Raw genomic sequence first — 16,058 nt, 5'->3', positions numbered from 1 at the left:
GGTGGTGAAGTAAAGAGAGCTGCCCTGCCTTAACTCTCCTGCTTGACCCAAGGCTTCTTCCCTCTCATCTACAACAAGGAGATGAGGCAGCCATCATGGCTGCCATGAAGCTGGGTCAGCCAAGGCAACAAAGTAATGTGCAGGAGCGGTAGAGGGAACAGTGACTGGAGCTGGGTGAGAAGATTCCTTTTTTTATTTAGACCCTAACTTAAAATTGAAATAAAAAGAAGAAAATCTAGGAAAAGAGACTCTTAAAATTTTTTCTTAAAGTGGCAGATAAACATAGAGAGAAAAATCCTAGACCCGAAAGGAAGGATGCAAGGGGAGAAAAAAGACTTTTTAAAACATAGAAAATTAGACTTTTAACTGGGTAGGCATTGTTCTGGAAAGGCATTATAGAATGCTGGAACTATCTACTTGAATAGCTGACTTTGCTTCCATAAATTGAATTAAATTTGGATTAATCAATTTGTCAGACTCAAAATAACACTGAAACCTAAGCTGAGAGTGCCATCTACTGGTGAGTAGAAAATATACCATACCTCTACAAGCCTGAAAAAATTCTGATAAGAGAGATAAACAATGTTCATCTGGAGGACTGTGGTGATACGCACTCTTCTATAACTATCTACTTTATGATTACTGGACTTGATTGTGAAAATAAGACCATTAAGTAAAGTGACTTTTGATTTTTTGGAAAGCTGCCTGGACCACTTAAATGGAATCCTGAGACATAAAGAACTATAATTATTGAACTTTCTAAGGAGCAACATTGGACCTGAATGTTTTGTTTTTGGACTATTGAGTAAGAGCGAGACTTACTAAAATAAGACAAGATGCTTCATTGGGGGGAAATGAGTGAGATTTCAAAAGAAATGGCATTGATGTTTCAAAGCATTAGGGATACTATGACAAAGAATCACAGACAGATGGAGAAGCTAGTGCAAGGCATATATGGGACGATAGAAAATACCCTACAACTGATAACGAATGAAAATTAAAGAGTCCAGGAAAGAGAGGAAACAACAGAAAGAACAGAGGAAAAGATAGTACAGACAAATCAGCAAATAAAGCAGGGAAATGAGAAGGAGAAGACGATAAAGATAATAATAACTGATGAAATTAACCAAGGGAAAAGTATTTTAAGAGATTTAAAAATGGAATCAGATAAGCGGGAAGATAGTTTTGAAAGGGAGATAGGGGCTTAAGAGGACACTCTGGAGACCTGGCAGCTTAGTGGGATAGCGATGGGATAAATATTCAGACTGAATAGTGAAGACGCAGATATTGATAGAGACAAAGATGTAAGAGAGGTGAATGGGAGGCAAGCTAAAAAACAAGTAAGAATTGACTTCCGCTTGGCGCCACCTTTCTCGCTGGGTGCTAATTTATGGCACTCTGCACTGGATATGGTAAAAGCCGGTGAAAACAGCAACGAACAGCTGTTCCCGGCTTCAATTTCCCTCTCTGGTTGAAAGAGAGAGAAAGAGCAGGGGGGGAGAGTGGTAGATTCCCCTAGAGGCTTTGTTTTTGTTATGCAAAGTCCCGAAAGGTCAAATCCCATTGAATCCTCCTTGAATCTCCAGTATTCAGTGCGCTTCTGCAAAAGCAGGAAAAGAGGAAGGTGTCCACTTCTGCTAACAATTGATTTCTTTTTGTGGATTTCTATGAGCAGACGGAAGAAGCATGAGTGAACAATTATTGGTTTGCAAGTATTTTTGACTTTCAAAAAGAGAAATTCCCCCCCCCTTCCTTTAATTGTTTAAAATGGCGTTTGAGAGCAACTGAAAGTAGAGCGATAAAGGGAAGGGAAAGGAAAGGAGCCTTGCTGCGAAATCGAAACTGAATGGAGATTTTTTTCTTATTGTGTTGGACTGTGGATTGTTGGATTATATTACGTTGTTTAAGTATTTCATAAGGGGATTCTCAGCAAGAACTTTGCCATGAAGGTTCTTTCAGAAGAATGGATTCGTGACTTTATACAGGATTACACAGAAAGAATCTATTTAATTATTCAAAAATACGAATTGATAAAAAATGGGGACGTTTTGGATGAGAGCTTGGAGGAAATTAACCAGTGTAATCAGGACTTGGAAAATGGAATGGAGGAGATACAAGCAAAAGTGGATAAATATGAAGATATGATCGTGAATAAACAAATTGATATAAAGAAGTTTTCTTTAAATAGTTTGGATGAAATGCCTAAATTTGTGCTGCAGAGGCTGTCTCCCGAACTGAAAAAACTCACAGAGTTAATGCTTTCTAAGAGTTCTCTTTTTGGACTGATGAAATATACGGCAGTAATTTGTGGATTCTTGGACATAAGGAACTACTAGGAAATATTGTGATTGACTTTTCAAAAGGAGTAATGAAGGAAAGACAGAGATTAATGCATCAAAAAAAATGGCAAGACACAAAAGTATTATCCTTGAAACAAGGTTGTTTTGAAATATTAACAGACAAAAATATTAGTGTCCCTGAAAGACAATATGTGAGGAAGATCTGGAAGAAATGGGTTGATTATATGTTTTATATCTATCATAAAAGACTAGATATTTGGATTTATACTGGATTTTGACAAGGAAGGACTAAAGTTGAATAGATATTGTAATTTTCTGTATTGAAATTTTATAATGTGTTGTACTGAATTTTAAATAGAATATTCTCGAAAGATCTTATGTAAGAAAGACCTGGGGGAAAAATTATATGGTTATAGAAGCTATAAGGGAGATATTCTCTGAATGGGATTGGATTTTTATGCTTTAGCTGGTTTTAAATACTTTAGGATTAATTTGTTCTATTGCTTTACATATCTTATTACTGTTAATTGTTAATTTTTTTTGAAGGATTTTGGTTATGTTAGGAGGAAGTCAGAGCTAGAGAGGGAAAATTGGTATAATAGTTTTGGGGAAAAATTTTCTTAGCATATGTTTGTTTTATTTTTAACTATACCTTGTGCTTGTTCCGGGAAGTCAGGGGGGAGGTGGGGAGGGGATTAGTGAAGGGAGGGGGGTTGGGGGGAAAGGGGGAGGATTTTTTTTGTGTAAAACTTTTTGAATAAAAAAAAAACAAGTAAGAATTGAAGTATTAAAACAGCAGGAGATGATGGATAGAAAATATTTTTTTCTTTTTTTTCTAATATAATGATGGCCTGATTAAAAACTAGAATAGAGTAAGAAATAAGAATGCACACTTTTATATATAGCAATAGTTAGATGGAAAGATTGGAGGTTGAAAGATGGTATTATTATTATATATGTATGAATATATGTATGAAAAGTATGATAATTGGTACGAGAATGGTGTATTGAAACACTGAATAACCAAATAATGAAGGAGTATGTCTTAATATAAACATGTGTATTAACACTAGGATTAGTAATGGTGGCCTGACTAGAAGCTAGAATAGAGGTAGAAATAGAAATAGGGGGAATATTAGAATATATAATTTTTATATAATAGAATATAAGCAATAACTAGATGAAAAGATTAGAGGCTGAAAATGGTATTACTATGTATGCTTAAATATCATTGCCATTAAAATGGAACACTGAAATATTGAATGACTACTTTAAAACAAACATGTATATTAATACTAGGATTACATAAATTTGATTAATGTAACAAATATTACTATTACTATTATTATTATTATTATTATTATTATTATTATTATTATTATTATTATTATTATTATTATTATTATTGCTACTTGCATCAAAATCAATTATACCCAGAGGCCACACTATTCATGTATTGATATTGATGTATACTTAAAAATAAAAATCAAATAAAACTTTTTTAAAAAAGGATAAATTGGTATGCAAGCATGGGCATTTCAAAGCACTCACCTTAATACCCACACAGAACGGATGATAACACTGACCACACTGTGAGCAGGCAAGTAATTGGCCTTCTGCACCTTGTCCAAAACTCCCACAAACTACACACATGTCCTGGAATAATAAAATATATCAAAATATAGAATATATAAAAAAATAACAATCTTCAAATAAGAGACGGTATTAGGCATTCCAACCCTACCGACCCCCAAGAGCATCTGATGACTATCTATCATCTATCATTTTTTAAATGTTTCTTATGTCCTTATAGAAGATTCATGGGTATAGTGTTCGCTTATTAGCATAATCTATATATACATTATTACATACTCAATAGTACTTTTAAAATGTTCACATTTTTGTGAAGGAAGTCCCAAGAAAACCACAGTAAGACACTAAAACCCTTGATCATAACAGCTCACTCCATAATTCTGATTTTCTTTATCAGTAGATCAGCAATATGCCTTTCTATTTAAACAATTGTTCTTTTGTATTTTTTAAAAAAAATTAATTAGATTGATTCTCTTTTAATATACAAAAGAACAACTGTTTAAATAGAAAGGCATACTGCTGATATACTGATAAAGAAAATCAGAATTATGGAGTGAGCTGTTATGATCAAGAAAGCCATTACTTTTTTTTTTTTTTTGCTCTGATGTCTCTGTGAGAAACGTTAAAAAAATAAAATCCGCAGAACCAAATCACAGACTTAGTAACACTGTCATGGTAAAATGCCTCAGTGTTCATTCAAATCTAGCCAAAGCAAATATTTTATAACTGTTAATATTTCCATAGCTGTGGAAAATATACATGGGCAATACAAAGATTGCTTTTGCATCTTTTCAGGGAAGACAAATGAGCAGCTTATCCGAATTTCAGAGGAAAGAAATCAGACAGCTGTTCATGATAATACATGCCTAATGTCAATCCAGCCCCCTTTCCTAATACACAGAGGGCCCACCAACACCCTCTTCCCTTGGGTGGACTGTGAAACATAATGTCCTGGAACTGAATCCCTCCACATTTTCTCATTTTAACAGGTGCCTGGAATTTTGTAACCTATTGCCACCACTAGGGACTTGGGCAGGGGTGGGTGGATACGAAGAGATTTTGTTTTGAAAACTCTCCAAAGTTTAGATGGATGGATGGACAGACAGTCAGACACATAGAAAGACAGATTTACACAGAAAGTAACAAAGTACATCTGAGTATTGCAACCTGATATAAAGTAAACTTGTCACTGCTAGAGAACAGGACAACCGTATTATGCATGGAATTTTCTTCTTCATCTTTGTTGGATAAATTATCCATATCTGTGGCCTGCAAAATAGAACAGAAGAATTAAATGGGATACTGTAATAATTTAATGACAGTTTTTAACTGTTATGTCAGAATGTGCACAGTGTGACTGCTAGTTTGAGACAACCCAGGAGCAAAATACAGTACACAAAGGTTTTTTAAATAGTGGTTTATCTACAAGTTATATATATACATACACGTGCTAAGCAAAATCAGGCAATCAATCAATCAATCTTCAACTATAACAGGAAGCACACACGGAGAGAAATACACCGAGAACTACGGTGAAGTTAGAACATGAGGAGAGAGAGAGACGCCCTCACATGGCATCTCTCCCTATATCACCCTTATATAGACAGCCTCCTAAAGCAGCAGTCACCAACTGGTGGTCCGTGGACCATTGGTGGTCTGTGAGAAAATTTTGATGGTCCGCAGAAAAATTATTTGCATTTTTTATATTGCACTAAATCAGGGGTCCTCAAACTACAGCCCCTGGGCCGGATATGTGCAATGAACGCTTCTGTCAGAGTCTCTCCCTTCTGGATCTTTTTGTGCGGGTCAGAGGGGGGCAGAAATTTCGATTTGGGGTCTGCATCAGCCTCCTGGTGCAGGGCTTTGGGCGAAGGCTGGGAGGAAGCAGCGCTGATGGCGAAGAGCTGGAGGACCTTGTTCCAGTGGGACTGTATCATGGCCTGGAACTGGTTGACCATCTCAGCCCGCTGAGCCTCCAGGTACCAGTACCTGGTCTTGCATTCTGCAGGTCTTTCTTCTGCTCGTAGTGCTCAGTGAGGTGCTTTTGCTAAGCCTCTTTCTTGGTTAGATCCAATTTGAACTGAGGTGTTTTTCCAGCTATTTCTCATGGTGGCTGCTTAGATCCAACAACTGCTTCCTGTTAGGGCCCTAAGGAGTCCAGGCAGGTAGGCAAGGAGTGGCTGGGAGGGGAGGGGTGAGTTGAGGCCAGCGAGATGCCCCTCGACATGACATGACATCAAGTTGGCCACGCCCACCCAGTCACATGACCACCTAGCCACGCCCACCCAGCCGGTCATTAGGCAGATCATATTAGTGGTCCACGGGATTTAAAATTATGAATTTAGTGGTCCCTGAGGTCTGAAAGGTTGGTGACTCCTGTCTTAAAGTGATAACCCTCCTGACTCTTTCTCATTGTATCATTTTGGTTTACAGCCTTACAACAGTTGGTCAGCTATTAATCATCATTATCTTAACATGTTACACAATACACCATAAATTTTTTGAGATATAGACATATAAGCCATATGCATTCAAAAATTGTATCTGTGTTTCACTGAAGACAACAACCACCATATGCATACAATTTTAATTTCAGTTATATACTAGACCAGGGGTGTCCAACCTTTCGGACCTCAGGGATCATTAAATTCATAATTTTAAATCCCGAGGACCGCTAATATGAATTTTTTTTAAAGGATAAATAGTATTTAGTGCAATATAAAAAATGCGGACCACCAAAATTTTCTCGCAGACCACCAGTGGTCCACGGACCACTGATTGGTGACCGCTGTACTAGACAATCTATGAACCATGGCTCATCCTTTCAAAGATACTTCCTTCTTCCTCAAAGCTGTCAACAATGACAGACCTTCTAATATATCGCCTTCAGTGGAAAACTGGGATACATTCAGAGATGTATTTGCCTTAAAAACAGCCCATTTTGAACTCCATAGCACAGTCAAATATCAGTGCAGAAAATATTATATGACATTTTGTATTACGGCAACAACTAATTTATGAAAAGTCAGCAATGACTTCTAGCACTCTTTGTTTGGGCTAATTAATTTAAGATGCTGTGTCATAGATCTTACCCCTGTAGCAAGAATTGATCCAACTCCATTCTTCAATTTTGATCTCCCTCGCCCACCTCTTCCAGAAAGTCCTGCACCTCGTGGTCTCCGCTTCCCTGGAAACCCTGAACCACGACCCTATTTAAATACAGAACAAATGAATTAGTCCTTGCAGATTAACAACTACAGTAATATATTTACAGAGACACAACTTATAGGCAGTAGTTCACTACATGTAACTCAAACATTGACTCTGCTTGTCAGAAATTTGCAAAAGGTGATCACATGTCCCTGGGATACTGCAATTGTCATAAATACATGCCAGTTGCCAAGAATCCAAATTATGATCATCCATTATGACCATGGGGATGGGGCCACAATTGTAAGTGTGAAAAACAGTCATAAATCCCTTTTTCAGTGCCACTATTACTTTGAACAGTAACTAAACAAAAGGTTATAAATGAAGGACTATCTATACTGGTGAATGACTGCAATAAAGTTAAGTGAAGATTAATTACCACTTTGATGTTCCAAATAGCACTGCCAGGTAGTTGTCTAGATTTAAATGCTTCTCGACCTTCTAAAATGTCTTGGGACCAGGAAGGTGGGCTTGCTGTATTATGGCTATTCCAAGTACCCTAAATATGTAAGAGGAGACAATAAAATGTATAAAACATTCACATCTATAAATGATGAAGGTCATGTTTGAATGAAGGTAGACAAGTGGTTGAAGATAAAAATATAAAAACATAGATAGGAAAATAAACAACTATTGGACAATAAAAAGATGCAGTTGAACTTCGGTTATAACTATGATTTTTACAAGATGTATCTCTTGGGGGAATATTTTGCCTATTGTTATATAAAGATATTTAATCTCTTAAAATCAGACTGTAAGAGACAGTAGGTTAGATCAGTTGAAACAAAATTATTAACCAGGATTATTAAGTATGGCAGACAAAAGAGTATTTAAAATAAAAACTGCCATATGAACATGAGAGACAAGAGATCAGTTTAGATATTTCTGAGCAGTATGTGGTCCAAGCATTATTTTTAATACATATGTAACGACTAAGTTTATATATCAAATAAAATCATGTCTACTTTTCTTACATATCTTAAAAGTAAGCAATATATTTTATTACACACCATTAAGAAACAAGGATTGCATTCACACATATTTTCAAAACATTCATTCAAAATAAACTTTCTTGTACTCTATATAATTATCACATGGGAGAATCCATCCCTCGCATTATGCTAGAAAGCCAAATTCAGAGATGGAGAACTCTCCAAGGAACAAACAAATTTAATAAATCCAACCATGATAGAAATCTTCTTTAAAATAATTGTTTCTTACAGAAATTTATGAAACTTAATACAAGTATGTGCGTGGAAATAAGCATGAAAAGCAGCCAGTGAGGGACATTTTTCTCCAGAGTGGTGAAAAGTGAGTAAGCAGTTTGCGAGTATGCAAATGCTTGGGTGTGTGGCCTGGGGACCTCTATGGTTCTTTTGCCATCCTAGACTATCTTTCTTCTCTCTTTCCCTCCAAAGCTACTCTTCTTCCTCTTTTTTAATGAACTGAAGTCTTTCCTCTTGCTGCTGCTTCAACATTTCTATAATAATATTGGCCCCAGTACTCGAGCCTAGCTCATTTTCTGGCCGTCTACCTTCTTCTTTGGCTTAACTACAGGTACAGAATGGATACCTATCGCTACAAAACAGCAGCTTCTTCTATGTCTAAGGGAGGAGCTACCCCTTCTACCTTTCCCATTGCTGTTTGTTTGGTGCCATTTTTAATGGGAGGTCTGGTTTCTATAGCCAGGATGTTGGCTATTGCTGCAAAATCTGAGCTCTACGAGGGCAAAGCTCCCTTTCTTTTGTAGCTAAGGTTTGCTTTCATTTCATACAGAAAGCTTAATGAATTCCTTGAGTCTGTACTTTATACATAGCCATTGCTATTATTCGGGCCTGGTCAGGAGACTGATTGCACTCAGCCTTTAAGATTTTCAGAGAAGAGCATTCTTTTTAGAACCATGCATTCAAAAGCATATGATATCATTTAATAAGTTAATTATATCATGATTTCTTTTTTAAGATATTATTTAGAGTGAGCTTCCATCTTCTGATGAAATACCACCAAAATGGGAGAAACAAGATTTTACGTTGTAAATATTATGAGCTTTATTTGGTACAATAATCTTGATTGATAGATAATTCAGACATGTGTCTATATTAGGATAGTATCCGGTCTGGCAGGGAATAACAAGGAATTAATCTGCAATTCATAAACACTGCAATAGACTCATCTTAAAGTTAAGGAATAATGGAGCAGTAACTTCTTTATAAATTAGAAGTAGGAAAAAAACCAGATAAGTGTAGTTGAAGCATTATATATATTTATAGTCATTTAGTTTAATGCTCACTGAGAGCAAGTTATAAAAATAATGAAATAAAATTTATTAGAAGGTAAAACTACAGATAAATTGATCAAATCACTAGTGAAATTATTTTTCTTTACAAGCAAGGTAATGGGTTTAAAGAAGCGAGTTAAATAAATGGTACTACAAATCTTTGTGATCATAACTCTGTAGTACCTGCATGTAATAAAGGCTTGCTCTATATACCTAAACAAAAAAATACTGAAAAATTTGCTTTCTGTTGGGAAAAAAAACCTCATGCAGAAAACCAATATAGAAAGCTTTGAGCAAACCAGTAAACAATTATCTCTAATATACTAACCGAAAGCAGCAGCAGGGAAAAAATTGATGTGATTCATATACTGCACTTCAGATCTGAACTGAAAGAGGTTTTTAATTCTGGTCTTTTTTCAGAATGCTATTAGCTTAGAGTTTTCCATTTATTACTATAAATATTTGTTCCTTTATAATTATTGGTGCAATAACATACTCAAGTGCCACAATTGCTTTTTCAAAGAGAACAAACATCAATTAGATCATTTCTTTCATTTTTATTCTTAAATTTATTTGCTGCCCATCTCGCCACAAGGCAAATCTGGGTGGCTTATAAAATGAAAAACAATAAACATATAAATAGATATAGCAATATAATTTATAAGTTACAATAAAAAGATGGGGACCCATAGTCAAAACATTAGATTATTACAGGTTGTCCCCAATTTATGGCCACAACTAAGGCCAAAATTTATGTTGCTAAAGGAGACAGTTATTAAGAAAGTTTTCCTCTATTCTAACTTTGTCAGATCACAAAAGGTGATCACATGATCCCAGGATACAGCAACCATCATAAATATGAACCAGTTACCAAGTTTGAATTTTGATCACGTGACCATGCAATGGTCATTAAGTGTGAAAAACAGTCACAAGTTATTTTTTTCAGTACTGTTGTAACATCAAACAGCCACTAAACAAATAGTGATGCTGTATTAGGTTGCAATGAGTTTTAGCAAACATGCTTACCTGTCTTGATCTTGGTCTCCCAGGAGAAAACTTTCTTTTAGTGATAGCAGGTTTTCCCATTCCAATTTTTGGAGTAAGGGATACAAATGTGGTTGGAAGGACCGCAGCAGATTCTAATGATGACATCTGACATCGCAGCATCTCGTGGGATGCGCTTGGTTCTAGCGAAGATGTTGTCAAGGAAGATCCATCAACAGGTTTGCTTATTTCAACAGACGATGGACGTGGGGAAAACATTTCAGGCAATGATTCCGAAGTTGGTTTGTCTGCCAACTGGCAACTCTCAGTTGCACAACTTTCACTTTGAGGAAGAGGTGACACTTTAGGAGTGTCTCTTCCATTTGCACTTGCTAGAACGGCTACTGTTTCAGACTGTTCTTCCTTAGGACTGGAGACTGGCTCTTTACCGACCAAAATGAACGTTTCAGGTGTTTTGGATATATTCTCTGGTTCCCTCTGAAGAAGCTGACATTCCTCTTGGGGCACTTCCACTAACTTGGTGCTTGTCTCTGATGGTTTTGTTTCTTCAGCTTGTTTATCTGATTCTTGCTGTGTTATTTCTGGAATATTTTCTGGGGTTTCCCTCTTTTTATCAGAGGGATTGTTATCAAATGCAGGAGTATTTTTAACAGACATTTCCCCTTCTTCTGTATCAAAATGACTGGAGACCTGGGTCTCCAGTTCGTATTTCTTTTCATCTAATGAGAGGCCTGAAACAAATGTGGATACTGTATTTTACTTTCATACGATTGTACTGCTATAGAAAGAGACATCCTTTCAAAAATACTTTTATTTTTTTTCCTTGAAAGCTTGAAAGTGCCAAGCAGATAAATATCTACCCTGACTGTTTTTGAACGCTGAATTTTAGTTCTGTTACTCTATATGAAAACACGGTTCCAGTTAGCATCTTGTTGTTAATATTGGTAAATCTATCCCTTCACATATTTATCTAACCTAAGTATAAATTTGTTTCTCACAACTTGAAATAAAAATCCACAATCTATATACCACATAAGAAATATATTTTATCTTTGGGTACCAAACATACGTCCATTCAATTAAACAGCCCAGACTTCTACCACTATAAAAGGGGGAACATTTTCTCTTGAGATAAAATAATTGTATAAATTTATGTCATGTCCACGCCTCATTTATAGTGGTAGTTCTTGACTTACAATCACAATTGAATCCAAAATTTATGTTGTAAACAAGACAGATGCTGTATTTCACACCACTTTATGACCTTTGTTGTCAAAAGTATTAATTGAATTACTGCAGTGGTTAAGCTGATAATGTGGTTAAGTGAATCTGGTTTCCCCAATGACTTTGCATGTCAGGTTGCAAAAGGTGATCATATGACCCTGGGACTCCGCAGCCATCATAAATATGAATCAGTTGGCAAATATGATCATGTGACCATGGAGATGCTACAATGGTCATAAGTGTGAAAACTATCATCAGTCACTTTTTTAGTGCTATTATAACTAGAAATTCCCAGTAATCATCTTTTTTTAGGAATATTTCATCCATAATTAGACAAATACACAAGTGTTTTTCATTCACACTTGTATTAAGTCTGATGGAATTTTAAGTTATCATAATTTATAAAATAAAACATATATCATGATGAACAATTAGCTGACATCCAAGGGGAGGCCTGATAGCACAGTGGCTAAAGTGAAGTATTTCAGGCAAATTCTGCCCACAGCCTGGAGTTCAATTGTGAAAGGGCTCAAGGTTGACTCAGGCTTCCATTCTTCTGAAGGTGGTAAAATAAGGACCCAGATTGTTGGGGACCAAATGCAAATAATTCTTATACTGTAAACCACCCAGAGAGTGCAGGCCTGTAAATAATTTAGCCACTAAATACTATTGCTATTGCTGTTGTTAGTTAAGCGATCTTTCAGATCTTGTAGGCTGAAACTCATAAAATATGTTATTTAAGTATTAGTTTCTTTATTAATCTACCTTACTCAGAAACCGATCTGAGTAAGAACTTATTTGTTTACTGGGACAGTTTTAACTGAATTGTGACATGTCAGATTTATGTTTCATAAGCTGGTATAATTTAAGAAATGAGAGTTTCTTAAAGATCCTATTCTTACTTTTAAAAAATATATTTCATCAGAAGATTGCAGGGTGAATATCTATACAAAACACAGTTCTATTTCTTCTATAACCTTTAGGAACTATCTATTCCAAAATCCTTATTATTATAAACAGAAAATGCACTGCTCAAATGTTGTTAAATTTTCTAAATATTCTAGAGTTCTGATCATATTTAATATACATACATATATGTTCTTGTGCTGTCAAAGAAAGGGCATTATCTGTAGAAGACTCAACCACCAATTCTTGATCAAGGCCACCTTCAGGTACTAACGGCTTCTGGTTTCCTATGTCTTCTGAATCTATGTTTTCAATTTCTATGTCACATGTGCAGATATTAAAACAAAAGCAAAGACATTATCAAGCTCATACATTTAATTATTCCTCTCATTCAAACCATGGGGAAAACTTTGAATAATAAATACCATTCTACTTTGAACAGTGTTCCTATATTAGGTTTCTACATTGTAAAGAGTTGGGAATGGTTCCTATTTGAGTTAAAGGGTGGGAAGGAAAATGAAATATGAGATGCAGTCACACTAAAATTTGGAGGTCTTTCTGGAATATCAAGATATTCTAGCAATATAGACTTTAAAAAATAATTGTGCTTTATTGCACCAATAATCTGGAAAAGGAAGAAATCTGTAGATTTCAGATAAAAATCTTCAAGAGGCACAAACAGATAAGAGGTGGCCCATACCTGTGTTAACTTCAGGCAAAAGTTGTTCAGTCTCCATCATCTCATACATTTGTGTATGTTCTTGATCTGCATCTGAATGTTTGCAAAGACTGCAGATATATTCTTTTAAATGAATATCCAGTTCATTGTCAGGAGGCTTATCACACCCTATGTGTATCCATCTTCAGGGAATAATAAGTTTAGAATTTAGATTAATGTGTTAATTTCCTCCACCTTCATACATTTTTAGTGGCAGAAAAAGATCTTTTCAAAATTTTGGACCATTTCAAATTAGACTTTTTAATATTTATTGTTTTACTTGGATAACTAGTGTAATATCCAATACTCACTAATGAAGAAAAGAGTAAAGGTAGTCCTTGACTTACAACCACAACTGACCCCAAGATTTCTGATGCTAAGTGAGTCATTGGTTAAGTGACTTTTGTCCCATTTTGTCACCTTTCTTGCCACACTTGTTAAGTGAATCACTTCAGATATTAAGCTAGTAACATTGTTGTTTATTTATTTATTTATTTATTTTATTTGCATTTATATCCCGCCCTTCTCCGAAGACTCAGGGCGGCTTACACTATGTCAAGCAATAGTCTTCATCCATTTGTATATTATATGCAAAGTCAACTTATTGCCCCCCCAACAATCTGGGTCCTCATTTTACCTACCTTATAAAGGATGGAAGGCTGAGTCAACCTTGTTAAGTGAATCTGACTTCCCCATTGACTCTTCTTGTCAGAAGGTCACAAAAGGTGATCACATGACTTAAAGACACAGCAACCGTCATAAAAGTGAGTCAGTTGTCAAGCATCCAAATGTAAATCACATGACCATGGGGATGCTGCAATGGTTGTAAGTGTGAAAAATGGTCATAAGTGACTTTTTTCAGTGCCATTGTAAGTTTGAATGGTCACTAAATGAGCCTGTTGTAAGTTGAGGACTACCTGTGTTCTGTGCACTTACATATAATTTCTTAACAAGAAATAAGTTCCATTATAAATGGTAACAAGCCAACCACACTTCTTAGTCAAACCTTTATAGTATATTATATAGGATATGATTCTACAGAAGTTGCTGAGAGTTTGAGCACTGAGTCTCATGGCCAATTAGCATCAGTTCTTGTGCATATTACTATTCTGTGAGAAATTAAGATCAGTAGTGGATGTAAGTACCAAAGAAAAGTAATATTGATGGATTCTCCTTAAAATGATTTGGAAACCATTAACGACAAGCAGAGGACTAAATTAAGGTAGAATTAAAAACACACCTCACCTTTTACACACATGACAGTGCAATCTTTCTTTTTGCAAGTTTGGATAGGGGGATTTTTCGCAGAAAGGGCAAGGCAGGTTGTCTTGTTGACGATAACAACTGTCACACATAAGGCAGTTGTGATGCCACTGGCTACTGATCCGTGTGCCACATTCTGCACATATCCTGCAGTTCTGGAAGTCCAAAAGAATAAGCTTTTTTTAAGCCATTCTATTTTATGGTATCAAGACATCAGTTAACTGAGAAACTTCAATCAACTAATAATGCCACCTATATAGGACATTTTTAATTGCCCCCTGCTCAACAATTCTGTTAAAGTTTATTAATACAACTATTTATGTGCCACTTGCTCAAAAGATGGATGGACAGTTTGCAATACAGTATAACAGTAGTAACAACAAGCAATAATTAAAAATGTAAATAAAATTTCATTCCACCATTTGAGCAGAGCAGTTCTCCCTAGAAAAGTAAAGTTCTTCCTGCAGAAGAACTTCACTCCTGCACTTCCAAATATAACTCTTAAAACTCAACCTGCACTTCAATTTCACACAAGCTCTACATTTAGGAAACTGAATTTAAACTTACTTTGCATTTCCACCCATTTGTTGGTACAGAATCCATAACTGGTTGTAAACAAAAAGTATGATACCCTTTGTCACATGTATCGCAGACAAGCATTTTGTTGTCTTCTCCAGACTGCCTAAGGGAAAGATCCATAATTTAAGTTATATTGGATCAAAAGATAAAATAATTTTAACTTTGAAGCAAGGCAGATGAATATAAACAGCGAGAGTAGGCAAGTAGGCTAATGAAATACTAAAGTCTCAATAAAACACAATGTCTATGACCAATGCCACAGTATCAACTCTTTTCTAACGGATATACCATTTCATCTTTAAGTGTAAGAAACAATGCACATTCCTAAAGCATATTATATTCATAAGGCATGGGAGTATGTGGTCTGACAAATATTAAGGAATAAATACGCCAATTTTATGTTATCAGGTCTCCTCAAAATCTAATAATATGAAATAAGATTTAAAAAGTAATATCAAATTCGACAGTGGCTAAAGAAATTGTGGAGTATTACACAGCACTTGTCTTGATTCTGAATCTTACATGAACACAGTGAGTAGCGGATATAATGAGTAGCAAACACAGTGTAAAAAGTTGGGGATGCATTTTGTTTTATATTAAATTCAGCATTTTATCTAAAACAACACCAGAGATTTCTAATTCTATTGAAAAACATGTCCAAAAGATTATTTTCTCCATTCTTCATAGGTCACAAAGACCACATCTGGGGAAGATTATTTTAGAAGAGAAACCATCACAGGCAAGCAAAAATGATGGAAGAATCAAAATTTCTAGAAGTAAACCTATTTAGGTTATGTAGTACAGCAAATATAGTAAAGCAAGTGTCATTTGTTGATAATGTCTAAAACAGTGGTGGCTAACCTTTTTGCCGTTGCGTGCCAAAAGCGGGGACGCGTGGGGGGGTCACGTGTGCCCACATCCATAATTCAATGCACCTCACTCCCCACGCATGTATGCACGCCCCCCCTTGCATTTCCCCTGC

At 35.7% G+C, this 16,058-nt stretch overlaps 1 protein-coding gene across 23 annotated transcripts in view; it reads right to left on the bottom strand.

Annotated features, from left to right (window-relative positions):
- The window catches only part of KMT2C (lysine methyltransferase 2C), a 190,447-nt gene that overhangs the window by 83,984 nt on the left and 90,405 nt on the right, over positions 1-16,058 (bottom strand). For all 23 annotated transcript variants that reach the window (XR_009155148.1, XM_058183716.1, XM_058183715.1 and 20 more), the window contains 9 exons: positions 15,065-15,179; positions 14,480-14,652; positions 13,217-13,377; positions 12,702-12,833; positions 10,408-11,117; positions 7,483-7,602; positions 6,986-7,102; positions 5,061-5,162; positions 3,852-3,956 (listed from right to left, as the gene is read on the bottom strand). Coding sequence is in view for 22 of the 23 variants with exons in the window: in XM_058183716.1 (XP_058039699.1) it covers positions 3,852-3,956; positions 5,061-5,162; positions 6,986-7,102; positions 7,483-7,602; positions 10,408-11,117; positions 12,702-12,833; positions 13,217-13,377; positions 14,480-14,652; positions 15,065-15,179 (1,735 nt within the window). In the remaining variant the exon portion in view is untranslated. The remainder of the gene's footprint in view (positions 1-3,851; positions 3,957-5,060; positions 5,163-6,985; positions 7,103-7,482; positions 7,603-10,407; positions 11,118-12,701; positions 12,834-13,216; positions 13,378-14,479; positions 14,653-15,064; positions 15,180-16,058) is intronic.

This window comes from Ahaetulla prasina, chromosome 4 (assembly GCF_028640845.1).
Source record: "Ahaetulla prasina isolate Xishuangbanna chromosome 4, ASM2864084v1, whole genome shotgun sequence".
NCBI lineage: Eukaryota > Metazoa > Chordata > Lepidosauria > Squamata > Colubridae > Ahaetulla > Ahaetulla prasina.
Note: the sequence above shows the minus strand (reverse complement) of the source record. Positions and strands in the feature narration are given on the sequence as shown.